Genomic DNA, 15,923 nt, shown 5'->3' with positions numbered 1-15,923 from the left:
CATAAAATTCAACATACCAATTAGGATCTGGCAAAAAATACTTGAATCAGTTATAGAACCCATTGCCCTTGATGGTTGTGAATTCTGGGGTCCGCTCACCAACCAAGAATTCACAAAGTGGGACAAACACCAAATTGAGACTGTATGCAGAATTCTGCAAAAATATCCTCGGTGTACCACGTAAAACACCAAATAATGCATGCAGAGCCGATACCTGCTAATTATCAAAATCCAGAAAAGAGACGCTAGATTCTACAACCACTTAATACGAAGCGATTCACAAACCTTCCATAACAAAGCCTTCACCTACAGAGAAATAAACCTGGAGAAGAGCCCCCTAAGCAAGCTGGTCCAGGGCTCTGTTCACAAACACAAACAGACCCCACAGAGCCCCAGGACAGCAACACAATTAGACCAAACCAAATCATGAGAAAACCAAAGGATAAATACTTGACACATTGGAAAGAATTAACAAAAAAACAAAGCAAACTAGAATGCTATTTGGCCCTAAACAGAGAGTACACAGTGGCAGAATACCTGACCACTGTGACTGACCCAAACTTAAGGAAAGCTGAAATACCATAGTGTTCCATCACAGCAGCAAGATTTGTGACCTGTTGCCACAAGAAAAGGGCAACCAGTGAAGAACTAACACCATTGTAAATACAACCCATACTTACGTTTATTTATTTTCCCTTTTGTACTTTCACTATTTGGACATCGTTACAACACTGTATGTAGACATAATATGACATTTGAAATGTCTTTATTATTTTGTAACTTCTGTGAGTATAATGTTTACTGTTAATTTTTATTGTTTATTTCAGTTTTGTTTATTATCTGCTTCTCTTGCTTTGGCAATGTTAACATATGTTTCCCATGCCAATAAAGCCCTTAAATTGAATTGAAATTGAATTGAAAGAGGGGGAGAAGGGAGAATACACAAACTCATTCCCCCATTGCACTCATAGTGTGAGAGAGAGGAGGAAGGAGAGAGAGGAGGAAGGAGAGAGAGGAGGAAGGAGGGAGAGGAGGAAGGAGTGAGAGGAGGAAGGAGGAAGAGGAGGAAGGAGGGAGAGGAGGAAGAAGGGAGAGGAGAATGGAGGGAGGGAGAGGAGGGGGAGGGAGAGATAGGGGTATAAAAAGAAGAGGATGTATGGAGAGGAGAGGATAGAGGGAAGATAGAATACAGAAGAGAGAGGGAAGAGGATGGAAGGAAAGGGGGTTGGAAAGAGAGATAGGAACCAATATACACAGGCAGCTAAGGCTAGCTTTTTCAAGCAGAAATTTGCATCCTGTAGCACACACTCAAAAAGTTCTGGGACACTGTAAAGTCCATGGAGAATAAGAGCACCTCCTCCCAGCTGCCCACTGCACTGAGGCTAGGAAACACTGTCACCAGTGATCATATTCCTCCAGTGCTAGCCTCCCTACACTGGCTTCCTGTTAAGGCATGGGCTGATTTCAAGGTTTTACTGCTAACCTACAAAGCATTACATGGGCTTGCTCCTACCTATCTTTCCGATTTCGTCCTGCCGTACATACCTACATGTACCCTACGGTCACAAGACGCAGGCCTCCTAATTGTCCCTAGAATTTCTAAGCAAACAGCTGGAGGCAGGGCTTTCTCCTATAGAGCTACATTTTTATGGAATGGTCTGCCTACCCATGTGAGAGACGCAGACTCAACCTTTAAGTCTTTACTGAAGACTCATCTCTTCAGTGGGTCATATGATTGAGTGTAGTCTGGCCCAGTAGTTTGAAGATGAACGGAAAGGCTCTGGAAAAACGAACCGCCCTTGCTGTCTCTGCCTGGCCGGTTCCCCTCTCTCCACTGGGATTCTCTGCCTCTAACCCTATTACAGGGGCTGACTCACTGGCTTACTGGTGCTCTTCCATGCCGTCCCTAGGAGGGGTGCGTCACTTCAGTGGGTTGAGTCACTGACGTGATCTTCCTGTCTGGGTTGGCGCGCCCCTAGGATTGTACCGTGGCGGAGATCTTTGTGGGCTATACTCAGCCTTGTCTCAGGATGGTAAGTTGGTGGTTGAAGATATCCCTCTAGTGGTGTGGGGGCTGTGCTTTGGCAAAGTGGGTGGGGTTATATCCTGCCTGTTTGGCCCTGTCCGGGGGTATCATCAGATGGGGCCACAGTGTCTCCTGACCCCTTCTGTCTCAGCCTCCAGTATTTATGCTGCATGTGTGTCGGGGGGCTAGGGTCAGTCTGTTATATCTGGAGTACTTCTCCTGTCTTATCTGGTGTCCTGTGTGAATTTAAGTATGCTCTCTCTAATTCTCTCTTTCTTTCTCTCTCTCGGAGGAGAGAGCCCTAGGACCATGCCTCAGGACTACCTGGCATGATGACTCCTTGCTGTACCCAGTCCACCTGGCCGTGCTGCTGCTCCAGTTTCAACTATTCTGCCTGCGGCTATGGAACCCTGACCTGTTCACCGGACGTGCTACCTGTCCCAGACCTGCTGTTTTCAACTCTCTAGAGACAGCAGGAGCGGTAGAGATACTCTAAATGTTCGGCTATGAAAAGCCAACTGACATTTACTCCTGAGGTGCTGACTTGTTGAATCCTCGACAACAACTGTGATTATTATTATTTGACAATGCTGGTAATTTATGAACATTTGAACATCTTGGCCATGTTTTGTTATAATCTCCACCCGGCACAGCCAGAAGAGGACTGGCCACCCCTCATAGCCTGGTTCCTCTCTAGGTTTCTTGCTAGGTGTTGGCCTTTCTCGGGAGTTTTTCCTGGCCACCGTGCTTTTACACCTGCATTGCTTGCTGTTTGGGGTTTTAGGCTGGGTTTCTGTTCAGCACTTTGAGATATCAGCTGATGTAAGACGGGCTATATAAATACATTTGATCTGATTTGATTTGACCACCGATAAATCCACTATAATTGAGATTTTCAATAAGCATTTTTCTACGGCTGGCCATGCTTTCCACCTGGCTACCCCTACCCCATTCAACATCCCTGCACCCCCCACAGCAACTCACCCAATCCTCCCCCATTTCTCCTTCACCCAAATCCAGATAGCTGATGTTCTGAAAGAGCTGCAAAATCTGGAACCCTACAAATCAGCCGGGCTAGACAATCTGGACCTTCTCTTTCTAAAATGATCTGCCGAAATTGTTGCAACCCCTATTGCTGTCTCTTTTGTATCGTCTGAGATTCCCAAAGATTGGAAAGCTGCCGCGGTCATCCCCCTCTTCACAGGGGGAGACACTTTAGACCCAAACTGCTACAGACCTATATCTATCCTACCCTGCCTTTCTAAGGTCTTCGAAAGCCAAGTCAACAAACAGATTACCGACCATTTCGAATCCCACCGTACCTTCTCCGCTATGCAATCTGGTTTCAGAGCTGGTCATAGGTGCACCTCAGCCATGCTCAAGGTCCTAAACGATATCATAACTGCCATCGATAAGAGACATTACTGTGCAGCCGTATTCATCGACCTGGCCAAGGCTTTCGACTCTGTCAATCACCACATTCTTATCGGCAGACTCAACAGCCTTGGTTTCTCAAATGATTGCCTCGCCTGGTTCACCAACTACTTCTCTGATAGAGTTCAGTGTCAAACCGGAGGGCCTGTTGTCCGGACCTCTGGCAGTCTCTATGGGGGTGCCGCAGGGTTCAATTCTCGGGCCGACTCTCTTCTCTGTATACATCAATGATGTCGCTCTTGCTGCTGGTGATTCTCTGATCCACCTCTACGCAGACGACACCATTCTGTATACCTCTGGCCCTTCTTTGGACACTGTGTTAACTATCCTCAGATGAGCTTCAATGCCATACAACTCTCCTTCCGTGGCCTCCAACTGCTCTTAAATGCAAGTAAAACTAAATGCTCTTCAACTGATCGCTGCCCGCACCTGCCCGCCCGCCCGTCCAGCATCACTACTTTGGATGGTTCTGACTTAGAATATGTGGACAACTACAAATACCTAGGTTTCTGGTTAGAAAAAAAAAATCTCCTTCCAGACTCACATTAAGCATCTCCAATCCAAAATTAAATCTAGAATTGGCTTCCTATTTCGCAACAAAGCATCCTTCACTCATGCTGCCAAACATACCCTCGTAAAACTGACCATCCTACTGATCCTCGATTTCGGCCATGTCATTTACTGTTCATTGACTACAGCTCAGCGTTCAACACTGTAGTGCCCTCAAAGCTCATCAACAAGCTAAGAACCCTGGGACTAAACACCTCTCTCTGCAACTGGATCCTGGACTTCCTGACGGGCCGCCCCCAGGTGGTAAGGGAAGGTAACAACACATCCGTCACGCTGATCCTCAACACAGGGGTCCCTCATGGGTGCATGCTCAGTTCCCTCCTGTACTCCCTTTTCACTCATGACTGCACGGCCAGGCACGACTCCAACACCATCATTAAATTTGCAGATGACACAACAGTGGTAGGCATGATCACCGACAACAACGAGACAGCCTATAAGGAGGAGGTCAGAGACCTGGCCATGTGGTGCCAGGACAACAACCTCTCCCTCAATGTGATCAATACAAAGGAGATGATTGTGGACTACAGGAAAAAGAGGACCGAGCACGCTCCCATTCTCATCGACGGGGCTGCAGTGGAGCAGGTTGACAGCTTCAAGTTCCTTGGTGTCCACATCACCAACAAACTAAAAATGTTTATAATTTTTTTATTTAACCTTTATTTAACCAGGTAAGCTAGTTGAGAACAAGTTCTCATTTACAACTGCGACCTGGCCAACGGTCCAATGGTCCAAGCACGCCATGACAGTTGTGAAGCGGGCATGACAAATCCTATTCCCCCTCAGGAGACAAAAGATTTGGCATGGGTCCCCAGATCCTCAAAAGGTTCTCCAGCTGCACCATCGAGAGCATCCTGACTGGTTTCATCACTGCCAGGTATGGCAACAGCTCGGCCTTCGACCACAAGGCACTACAGAGGGTAGTGCGAACGGCCCAGTACATCACTGGGGCTAAGCTGCCTGCCATCCAAGACATCTATACCAGGCGGTGTCAGAGGAAGGCCCTAAGAATTGTCAAAGACTCCAGCCACCCTAGTGTACTGTTCTCTCTGCTACCACACGGAAAGCGGTACCGGAGCGCCAAGTCTAGGTCCAAGAGGCTTCTGAACAGCTTCTACCCCCAAGCCATAAGACTCCTGAACATCTAGTCAAATGGCTACCCAGACTATTTGCATTGCCCCACCCCCACACCACTGCCACTCTCTGCTGTCATCTATGCATTAGTCACTTTAATTAACTCTACCTACATGTACATACTACCTTAACTAACCGGTGCCCCCGCACATTGACTCTGTACTGGCACCCCCCTGTATATATTGTTATTTTTTACTGCTACTCTTTCATTACTTGTTACTTGTATCTCTTATTCTTTATTTTTGAAACGGCCCTGTTGGTTAGTGGCTCGTAATTAAGCGTTTCACAGTAAGGTCTACACCTGCTGTAAGGGCTTTCGTTGGTGGAAGGAGAGGAGGACCAAGGTGCAGCGTGGTAAGTGGTCATATTTTGTTTTATAAAATACGAAAACACTTGACAAACAACAAAAACGACAAACGAACAGTCCTGAAAGGTGAAACAAAACACTAAACAGGAAACAACCACCCACAAACAAAAGTGTGAAAACAGGCTACCTAAATATGGCTCCCAATCAGAGACAACGATAGACAGCTGCCTCTGATTGGGAACCACACCAGGCCAAACACATAGAAATAGAAAACCTAGACCTACAACATAGAATACCCAGACATAGAATACCCACCCACATCACACCCTGACCAATCTAAAAATAGAAACATACAAAGCAATCTACGGTCAGGGCGTGACACCTGCTGTATTCGGCGCATGTGACTAATACAATTTGATTTGATTTGAGTACATCACAGCTGAGACAGGACGAGTGGTTGTGTTTGTGTGTCTGTGTGTGTGTTTGTCAAGGGGATCAGTGTGTGTTAAGAGATGCGATGCAGGGACAAGATTAATTTAGATGAATACATGAATATGAGATTCATCTCAGAGAGGGTTCTATCGTAACCAATGGTTACCATTCACTGACCGTGAATATGATAATGAAAGTGGCCTCTCTCTCTCTCTCTCCCTCTCTCTCTCTCTCTCCCCCTCTCTCTCCCCCTCTCTCAGTAATAATAAAACCAGTACAATAACCAACCTCAATAACCCTGCGCTGCACAAACACACACACGCCCACACACACACTACACGGCTCATCCTTTCAAAATGAGATATCATGACAATGACTAAGAGAGACAACCAGCCCAGCTCTCGCTCTACAGTCAGTAGGAGGGCATGGCATACAGCCCATACACCAATAGTAAACACCATACACCACTAGTAAACAGGACAACAACCTCTCCCTCGACGTGATCAAGACAAAGGAGATGATTGTGGACTACAGGTAAAGGACGGACCGGGCACGCCCCCATTCTCATCGACGGGGCTGTAGTGGAGCAGGTTGAGAGCTTCAAGTTCCTTGGTGTCCACATCACCAACAACTATCATGGTCCAAGCACACCAAGACAGTCGTGAAGAGGGCACGACAAAACCTATTCCCCCTCAAGAGACTGAAAAGATTTGGCTACCGCACGGCAAGCAGTACTGGAGTGCCAAGTCTAGGTCCAAGAAACTTCTAAACAGATTTTACCCCAAAGCCATAAGACTCCTGGTCAGCTAATCAGATAGCTACCCAGAACCCTCTTTTACGCTGCTGCTACTTCCTGTTTATTATCTATGCATAGTCCCTTTAACTCTACTTACATGTACATATTACCTCAATTACCTCAACTAACTGGTGCCCCCGCACATTGACTCTGTACTGGTACCCCCTGTATATAGCCTCTCTACTGTTATTTTACTGCTGCTGTTTAATTATTTGTTGCTTTTATTATCTATTTTTTACTTAACACTTATTTTTCTTAAAACTTCTTAAAGCATTGTTGGTTAAGGGCTTGTAAGTAAGCATTTCATTGTAAAGTCTACACCTGTTGTATTCAGCACATGTGACAAAAAACATTTGATTTGATACATCATACACCACTAGTAAACACCACACACCACTAGTAAACATCACACACCACTACCACACACCACTAGTAAACACCACACACCACTAGTAAACACCACACACCACTAGTAAACACCACACACCACTAGTAAACACCACACACCACTAGTAAACATCACACACCACTACCACACACCACTAGTAAACACCACACACCACTAGTAAACACCACACACCACTAGTAAACACCACACACCACTAGTAAACACCACACACCACTAGTAAACATCACACACCACTACTAAACACCACACACCACTAGTAAACACCACAAAGCCCTAGTAAACATCACACACCCCTACTAAACACCACAAAGCCCTAGTAAACATCACACACCCCTACTAAACACCACAAACCCCTAGTAAACATCACACACCACTAGTAAACATCACACACCCCTACTAAACACCACACACCCCTACTAAACACCACACACCCCTACTAAACATCCCACACCACTACTAAACATCACACACCACTACTAAACATCCCACACCCCTACTAAACATCACACACCCCTACTAAACATCCCACACCCCTACTAAACATCACACACCCCTACTAAACATCCCACACCACTACTAAACATCACACACCACTACTAAACATCACACACCACTACTAAACATCCCACACCCCTACTAAACATCCCACACCCCTACTAAACACCACACACCACTACTAAACATCACACACCACTAGTAAACACCACACACCCCTACTAAACACCACACACCACTACTAAACATCACACACCACTACTAAACACCACACACCCCTACTAAACATCACACACCCCTACTAAACATCACACACCACTACTAAACATCACACACCCCTACTAAACATCCCACACCCCTACTAAACATCCCACACCCCTACTAAACATCACACACCCCTACTAAACATCCCACACCCCTACTAAACATCCCACACCCCTACTAAACATCACACACCCCTACTAAACATCACACACCCCTACTAAACATCACACACCCCTACTAAACATCACACACCCCTACTAAACACCACACACCACTACTAAACATCACACACCACTACTAAACACCACACACCCCTACTAAAAACCACACACCCCTACTAAACATCACACACCCCTACTAAACATCACACACCACTACTAAACATCACACACCACTACTAAACATCCCACACCCCTACTAAACATCACACACCCCTACTAAACATCCCACACCCCTACTAAACATCCCACACCCCTACTAAACATCACACACCCCTACTAAACATCACACACCCCTACTAAACATCACACACCCCTACTAAACACCACACACCACTAGTAAACATCACACACCATTAGTAAACACCACACACCACTAGTAAACACCACAAACCCCTAGTAAACACCACACACCACTAGTAAACACCACAAACCCCTACTAAACATCCCACACACCTACTAAACATCACACACCCCTACTAAACATCACACACCACTACTAAACACCACACACCACTACTAAACACCACAAACCACTAGTAAACAACACAAACCCCTAGTAAACAACACAAACCCCTAGTAAACATCACACACCACTAGTAAACACCACACACCGCTAGTAAACATCACACACCACTAGTAAACAACTAGTAAACACCACACACCACTACTAAACACCACACACCCCTAGTAAACATCACACACCACTAGTAAACACCATACACCACTACTAAACACCACACACCACTACTAAACACCACACACCACTACTAAACACCACACACCACTACTAAACACCATACACCACTAGTAAACACCACACACCACTACTAAACATCCCACACCACTACTAAACACCACACACCACTACTAAACACCACACACCACTACTAAACACCATACACCACTACTAAACACCATACACCACTACTAAACATCACACACCACTACTAAACATCCCACACCACTACTAAACACCATACACCACTACTAAACACCACTAATAAACATCACACACCACTACTAAACACCACTACTAAACATCACACACCACTACTAAACATCCCACACCCCTACTAAACATCACACACCCCTACTAAACATCACACACCCCTACTAAACATCACACACCCCTACTAAACATCACACACCACTACTAAACATCACACACCACTACTAAACATCACACACCACTACTAAACATCCCACACCACTACTAAACATCCCACACCCCTACTAAACATCACACACCCCTACTAAACATCACACACCCCTACTAAACATCACACACCACTACTAAACATCACACACCACTACTAAACATCACACACCACTACTAAACATCCCACACCCCTACTAAACATCACACACCCCTACTAAACATCACACACCCCTACTAAACATCACACACCACTACTAAACATCACACACCCCTACTAAACACCACACACCCCTACTAAACATCCCACACCCCTACTAAACATCACACACCCCTACTAAACATCACACACCCCTACTAAACATCACACACCACTACTAAACACCACACACCACTAATAAACACCACACACCACTAGTAAACACCACACACCACTAGTAAACACCACACACCACTAGTAAACACCACACACCACTACTAAACATCACACACCACTACTAAACACCACACACCACTAGTAAACATCACACACCATTAGTAAACACCACACACCACTAGTAAACACCACAAACCCCTAGTAAACACCACACACCACTAGTAAACACCACAAACCCCTAGTAAACATCACACACCCCTAGTAAACATCACACACCACTAGTAAACACCACTACTAAACATCACACACCACTACTAAACACCACACACCACTAGTAAACATCACACACCATTAGTAAACACCACACACCACTAGTAAACACCACAAACCCCTAGTAAACACCACACACCACTAGTAAACACCACAAACCCCTACTAAAACATCCCACACACCTACTAAACATCACACACCCCTACTAAACATCACACACCACTACTAAACACCACACACCACTACTAAACACCACAAACCCCTAGTAAACAACACAAACCCCTAGTAAACATCACACACCACTAGTAAACACCACACACCACTACTAAACACCACAAACCCCTAGTAAACATCACACACCACTAGTAAACAACTAGTAAACACCACACACCACTACTAAATACCACACACCCCTAGTAAACATCACACACCACTAGTAAACACCACACACCACTACTAAACACCACACACCACTACTAAACACCACACACCACTACTAAACACCACACACCACTACTAAACACCATACACCACTAGTAAACACCACACACCACTACTAAACATCCCACACCACTACTAAACACCACACACCACTACTAAACACCACACACCACTACTAAACACCATACACCACTACTAAACACCATACACCACTACTAAACATCACACACCACTACTAAACATCCCACACCACTACTAAACATCCCACACCACTACTAAACACCACACACCACTACTAAACACCACACACCACTACTAAACACCACACACCACTACTAAACACCACACACCACTACTAAACACCACACACCACTACTAAACACCACACACCACTAGTAAACACCACACACCACTAGTAAACACCACACACCCCTACTAAACACCACACACCCCTACTAAACATCCCACACCCCTACTAAACATCCCACACCCCTACTAAACATCACACACCACTACTAAACACCACACACCACTACTAAACACCACACACCGCTAGTAAACACCACACACCGCTAGTAAACACCATACACCGCTAGTAAACACCATACACCACTAGTCAACACCATACACCACTAGTAAACACAAGCAGAATGTTGTTGACATGGACACACAGGGATAAACCTACTAATCTTGATTCTGTGTATGTGTGTGTATGCATATGCGGCCGTGTGCGTGGCAGCTCCTATCTAGGGCAGTGCTGATCTGATGTTCCTTCACTGGGAAATTTAACCTTGACCTTTTAACTCTCTCCCTCTCTCTAGCCTTTTATCTCTCTCTCCCTCTCTCTAATCAATCAATCAGTCAATCAATCAATCAAATGTATTCATAAAGCCCTTCTTACATCAGTAGATGTCACAAAATGGCCTGTCTGTCCTGTCTGTCCTGTCTGGCCTGTCTGTCCTGTCTGTCCTGTCTAGCCTGTCTGTCCTGTCTAGCCTGTCTAGCCTGTCTGTCTCTGTGTGTCTGAATGTCTGACTGTCTGACAAATATACATTTTTTTTACCCCTTTTTCTCCCCAATTGGTAGTTACAGTCTTGGGGGAAACACCGTCCAGCTGGCGACCGACGCTGGGCCAATTGTGCGCCACCTCATGTGACACAGCCTGGGATCAAACCCGGGTCTGTAGTGACGCCTCAAGCACTGCCTTAGACCGCTGCGCCACTCGGGAGGAGGCTCTGTCTTTTCTCTCCCTCTCTCCCTCTCTCTCTCTGTACCATCTATGCTCAGCTCGCTCAGCTCTACATAGTGTCAGTTCAGCTCTATTGGGCTCCACTAACATTAGTAGCATGCCTGTAATGGGGCTGGAACAGTTGTAATGTTAGATGGGTTTATGACAAGTATGTACTGGGAGCTATGGGAGCCCTGCTGAGGACCCTGGTCTGGAGGTTAGGTCAGAGGTTATCATCACTGCTGACCCCTGCTGAGTCTCAATGACCCCTTAACTTTAACCCTGACCTATAACCCTGACCTCTACCCCCCTGGAGTCCAAGGAACTCTTACTCAGAAAGACCATAATCCATACAGAGACCCCATGAGGACTGTCTTTCTGTTTATATAGGAGAATTCAACCTTGTGAAACCATTTGCTGCTCTCGCTCCCCCACTGAGAGAGGGAGGATGGGGGAGGGCTACAGGCTGAACTCTCTCTCCCCCACTGAGAGAGGGAGGATGGGGGAGGGCTACAGGCTGAACTCTCGCTCCCCCACTGAGAGAGGGAGGATGGGGGAGGGCTACAGGCTGAACTCTCTCTCCCCCACTGAGAGAGGGAGGAGGGGCTACAGGCTGAACTCTCTCTCCCCCACTGAGAGAGGGAGGAGGGGGGAGGGCTACAGGCTGAACTCTCTCTCCCCCACTGAGAGAGGGAGGAGGGGGGGGCTACAGGCTGAACTCTCTCTCCCCCACTGAGAGAGGGAGGAGGGGTGAGGGCTACAGGCTGACCTCTCTCTCCCCCACTGAGAGAGGGAGGAGGGGGGGGCTACAGGCTGACCTCTCTCTCCCCCACTGAGAGAGGGAGGAGGGGGGGGGGCTACAGGCTGAACTCTCTCTCCCCCACTGAGAGAGGGAGGAGGGGGGAGGGCTGAACTCTCTCTCCCCCACTGAGAGAGGGAGGAGGGGGGAGGGCTACAGGCTGACCTCTCTCTCCCCCACTGAGAGAGGGAGGAGGGGTGAGGGCTGAACTCTCTCTCCCCCAATGAGAGAGGGAGGAGGGGGGAGGGCTACAGGCTGAACTCTCTCTCCCCCAATGAGAGAGGGAGGAGGGGGGAGGGCTGAACTCTCTCTCCCCCAATGAGAGAGGGAGGAGGGGGGAGAGCTTCAAGCTGAACTCAATTTTTATATTTAAATTTAAGGGCTTTATTGGCATGGGAAAAATATGTTAACATTGCCAAAGCAAGTGAAATAGATAATAAACAAAAGTGAAATAAACAATAAAAAGTAACAGTAAACATTACACTCACAGAAGTTCCAAAAGAATAAAGACATTTCAAATGTCATATTATGTATATATACAGTGTTGTAATGATGTGCAAATAGTTAAAGTACAAAAGGGAAAATAAATAAACATAAATATGGGTTGTATTTACAATGGTGTTTGTTCTTCACTGGTTGCCCTTTTCTTGTGGCAGCAGGTCACAAATCTTGCTGCTGCGATGGCACACTGTGGTATTTCACGCAGTAGATATGAGAGTTCATCAAAATGGGTTTGTTTTCGAATTCTTTGTGGGTCTGTGTAATCTGAGGGAAATATGTGTCTCTAATATGGTCATACATTTGGCAGGAGGTTAGGAAGTGCAGCTCAGTTTCCACCTCATTTTGTGGGTAGTGTGCACATAGCCTGTCTTCTCCTGAGAGCCAGCTCTGCCTACGGCGGCCTCTCTCAATAGCAAGGCTATGCTCTCAATAGCAAGGCTATGCTCTCAATAGCAAGGTTATGCTCACTGAGTCTGTACATAGTCAAAGCTTGGGGTAAAGGAAAAAGAGGTAGAGTTTTTCTCCTACTCTTGGCTCAACTTTATAAAGCTTTATTCAGTACTCACATGTAATGTAGTAATTCATATTCTTCTTAAACTCCAGGCCCATATAGTTGGGACTAAACTCCTGGAACTTGATGGTGAACTTGATGTCCTTCTCTGGCTTGTTACAGTTGACCAGTACGTTGGGGTCCATGACCGTGCTGCACCCCTCCGCCTGCTCCCTCCTGACCAGGTACAGCTTATAGAACTCATAGTCTCGTCCTGGCTCAGCCTTGGGGCAGATAATGTCCAGCTTGTCCCCGATGTCTGGGTAGATGACCACCCCTCTACCTGACAGGAACCTGAGGGGAGGAGAAGAGTGTTAATAAGATATCTGGGTAGATGACCACCCCTCTACCTGACAGGAACCTGAGGGGAGGAGAAGAGACATAAGATGTCTGGGTAGATGACCACCCCTCTACCTGACAGGAACCTGAGGGGAGGAGAAGAGTGTTAATAAGATATCTGGGTAGATGACCACCCCTCTACCTGACAGGAACCTGAGGGGAGGAGAAGAGACATAAGATATCTGGGTAGATGACCACCCCTCTACCTGACAGGAACCTGAGGGGAGGAGAAGAGACATAAGATGTCTGGGTAGATGACCACCCCTCTACCTGACAGGAACCTGAGGGGAGGAGAAGAGTGTTAATAAGATATCTGGGTAGATGACCACCCCTCTACCTGACAGGAACCTGAGGGGAGGAGAAGAGACATAAGATATCTGGGTAGATGACCACCCCTCTACCTGACAGGAACCTGAGGGGAGGAGAAGAGACATAAGATGTCTGGGTAGATGACCACCCCTCTACCCGAACATCTACTTTGTGCATTACACAAGTCATTTTTCCAACAATTGTTTACAGACAGATTATTTCAATTATAATTCACTGTATCACAATTCCAGTGGGTCAGAAGTTTACATACCCTAAGTTGACTGTGCCTTTAAATTCCAGAAAATGATGTCATGGCTTTAGAAGCTTCTGATAGACTAATTGACATAATTTGAGTCAATTGGAGGTGTACCTGTGGATGTATTTCAAGGCCTACCTTCAAACTCAGTGCCTCCTTGCATGACATCATTGAAAAATCAAACGAAATCAGCCAAGGTACCACGTTCATCTGTACAAACAATAGTACGCAAGTATAAACACCATGGGACCACGCAACCGTCATACCACTCAGGAAGGAGATGCGTTCTGTCTCCTAGAGATGAATGTATTGTGGTGCGAAAAGTGCAAATCAATCCCAGAACAACAGCAAAGGACCTTGTGAAGATGCTGGAGGAAACAGGTATAAAAGTATCTATATCCACAGTAAAACGAGTCCTATATCGACATAACCTGAAAGGCAGCTTGGCAAGGAAGAAGCCACTTCTCCAAAACCGCCATAAAAAAGCCAGACTACGGTTTGCAACTGCACATGGGGACAAAGATCGTAATTTTGGGAGAAATTTCCTATGGTCTGATGAAACAAAAATAGAACTGTTTGGCCATAATGACCATCGTTATGTTTTGAGGAAAAAGGGGGATGCTTGCAAGCCGAAGAACACCATCCCAACCGTGAAGCACGGGGGTGGCAGAATCATGTTGTGGGGGTGCTTTGCTACATGAGGGACTGGTGCACTTCACAAAATAGATGGCATCATGAGGCTGGAAAATTATGTGGATATATTGAAGCAACATCTCAAGACATCAGTCAGGAAGTAAAGCTTGGTTGCAAATGGGTCTTCCAAATGGACAATGACCCCAAGAATATTTCCAAAGTTGTGGCAAAATGGCTTAAGGACAACAAAGTCAAGGTATTGGAGTGGCTGAAAAAGCGTGTGCGAGCAAGGAGGCCTACAAACCTGACTCAGTTACACCAGCTCTGTCAGGAGGATTGGGCCAAAATTCACCCAACTTATTGTGGGAAGCTTGTGGAAGGATACAAGCTTGTGGAAGCTTGTGGAAGGCTTGTGGAAGGATACAAATGTAAAGGTAATGCTACCAAATACTAATTGAGTGTATGTAAACTTCTGACCCACTGGGAATGTGATGAAAGAAATAGAAGATTTAATAAATAATTATCTCTACTATTATTCTGACATTTCACATTCTTAAAATAAAGTGGTGATCCTAACTGACCTAAGACAGGGAATTTTTACTAGGATTAAATGTCAGGAATTGGGAAAAACTGAATTTAAATGTATTTGGATAAGGTGTATGTAAGCTTCCGACTTCAACTGTACATCTACAAATTACCTCGACTAACCTGTACCCCCGCACATTGACTCGGTATCGGTACCCCCTGTATATAACCTCGTTATTTTATTGTCTTACTTCTTATTATTTTTTACTTTAGTTTATTTGGTAAATATTTTCTTAACTCTTTCTTGAACTGCACTGTTGGTTAAGGGCTTGTAAGTAAGCATTTAACGGTAAGGTCAACACTTGTTGTATTCGGCGCATGTGACAAATACAGTTTGATTTGATGTCTGTAAATGCCTCCACATGGTACCCTGTTCCCAAGAATGGCCCATA

General features: G+C 45.8%; 1 protein-coding gene across 1 annotated transcript in view; it reads right to left on the bottom strand.

Moving 5' to 3' along the window:
- LOC139581679 (ephrin-B1-like) overlaps positions 1 to 15,923 on the bottom strand; it is a 140,368-nt gene that overhangs the window by 55,119 nt on the left and 69,326 nt on the right. The window contains exon 2 of the mRNA XM_071411691.1: positions 13,426 to 13,703. Coding sequence (XP_071267792.1) covers positions 13,426 to 13,703 — 278 coding nt within the window. The remainder of the gene's footprint in view (positions 1 to 13,425; positions 13,704 to 15,923) is intronic.

The sequence above is a fragment of the Salvelinus alpinus genome, chromosome 7 (genome assembly GCF_045679555.1).
Source record: "Salvelinus alpinus chromosome 7, SLU_Salpinus.1, whole genome shotgun sequence".
Lineage (NCBI taxonomy): Eukaryota > Metazoa > Chordata > Actinopteri > Salmoniformes > Salmonidae > Salvelinus > Salvelinus alpinus.
The sequence above is the reverse complement of the archived record's forward strand: the minus strand, read 5'-3'. Positions and strand labels throughout refer to the sequence as shown.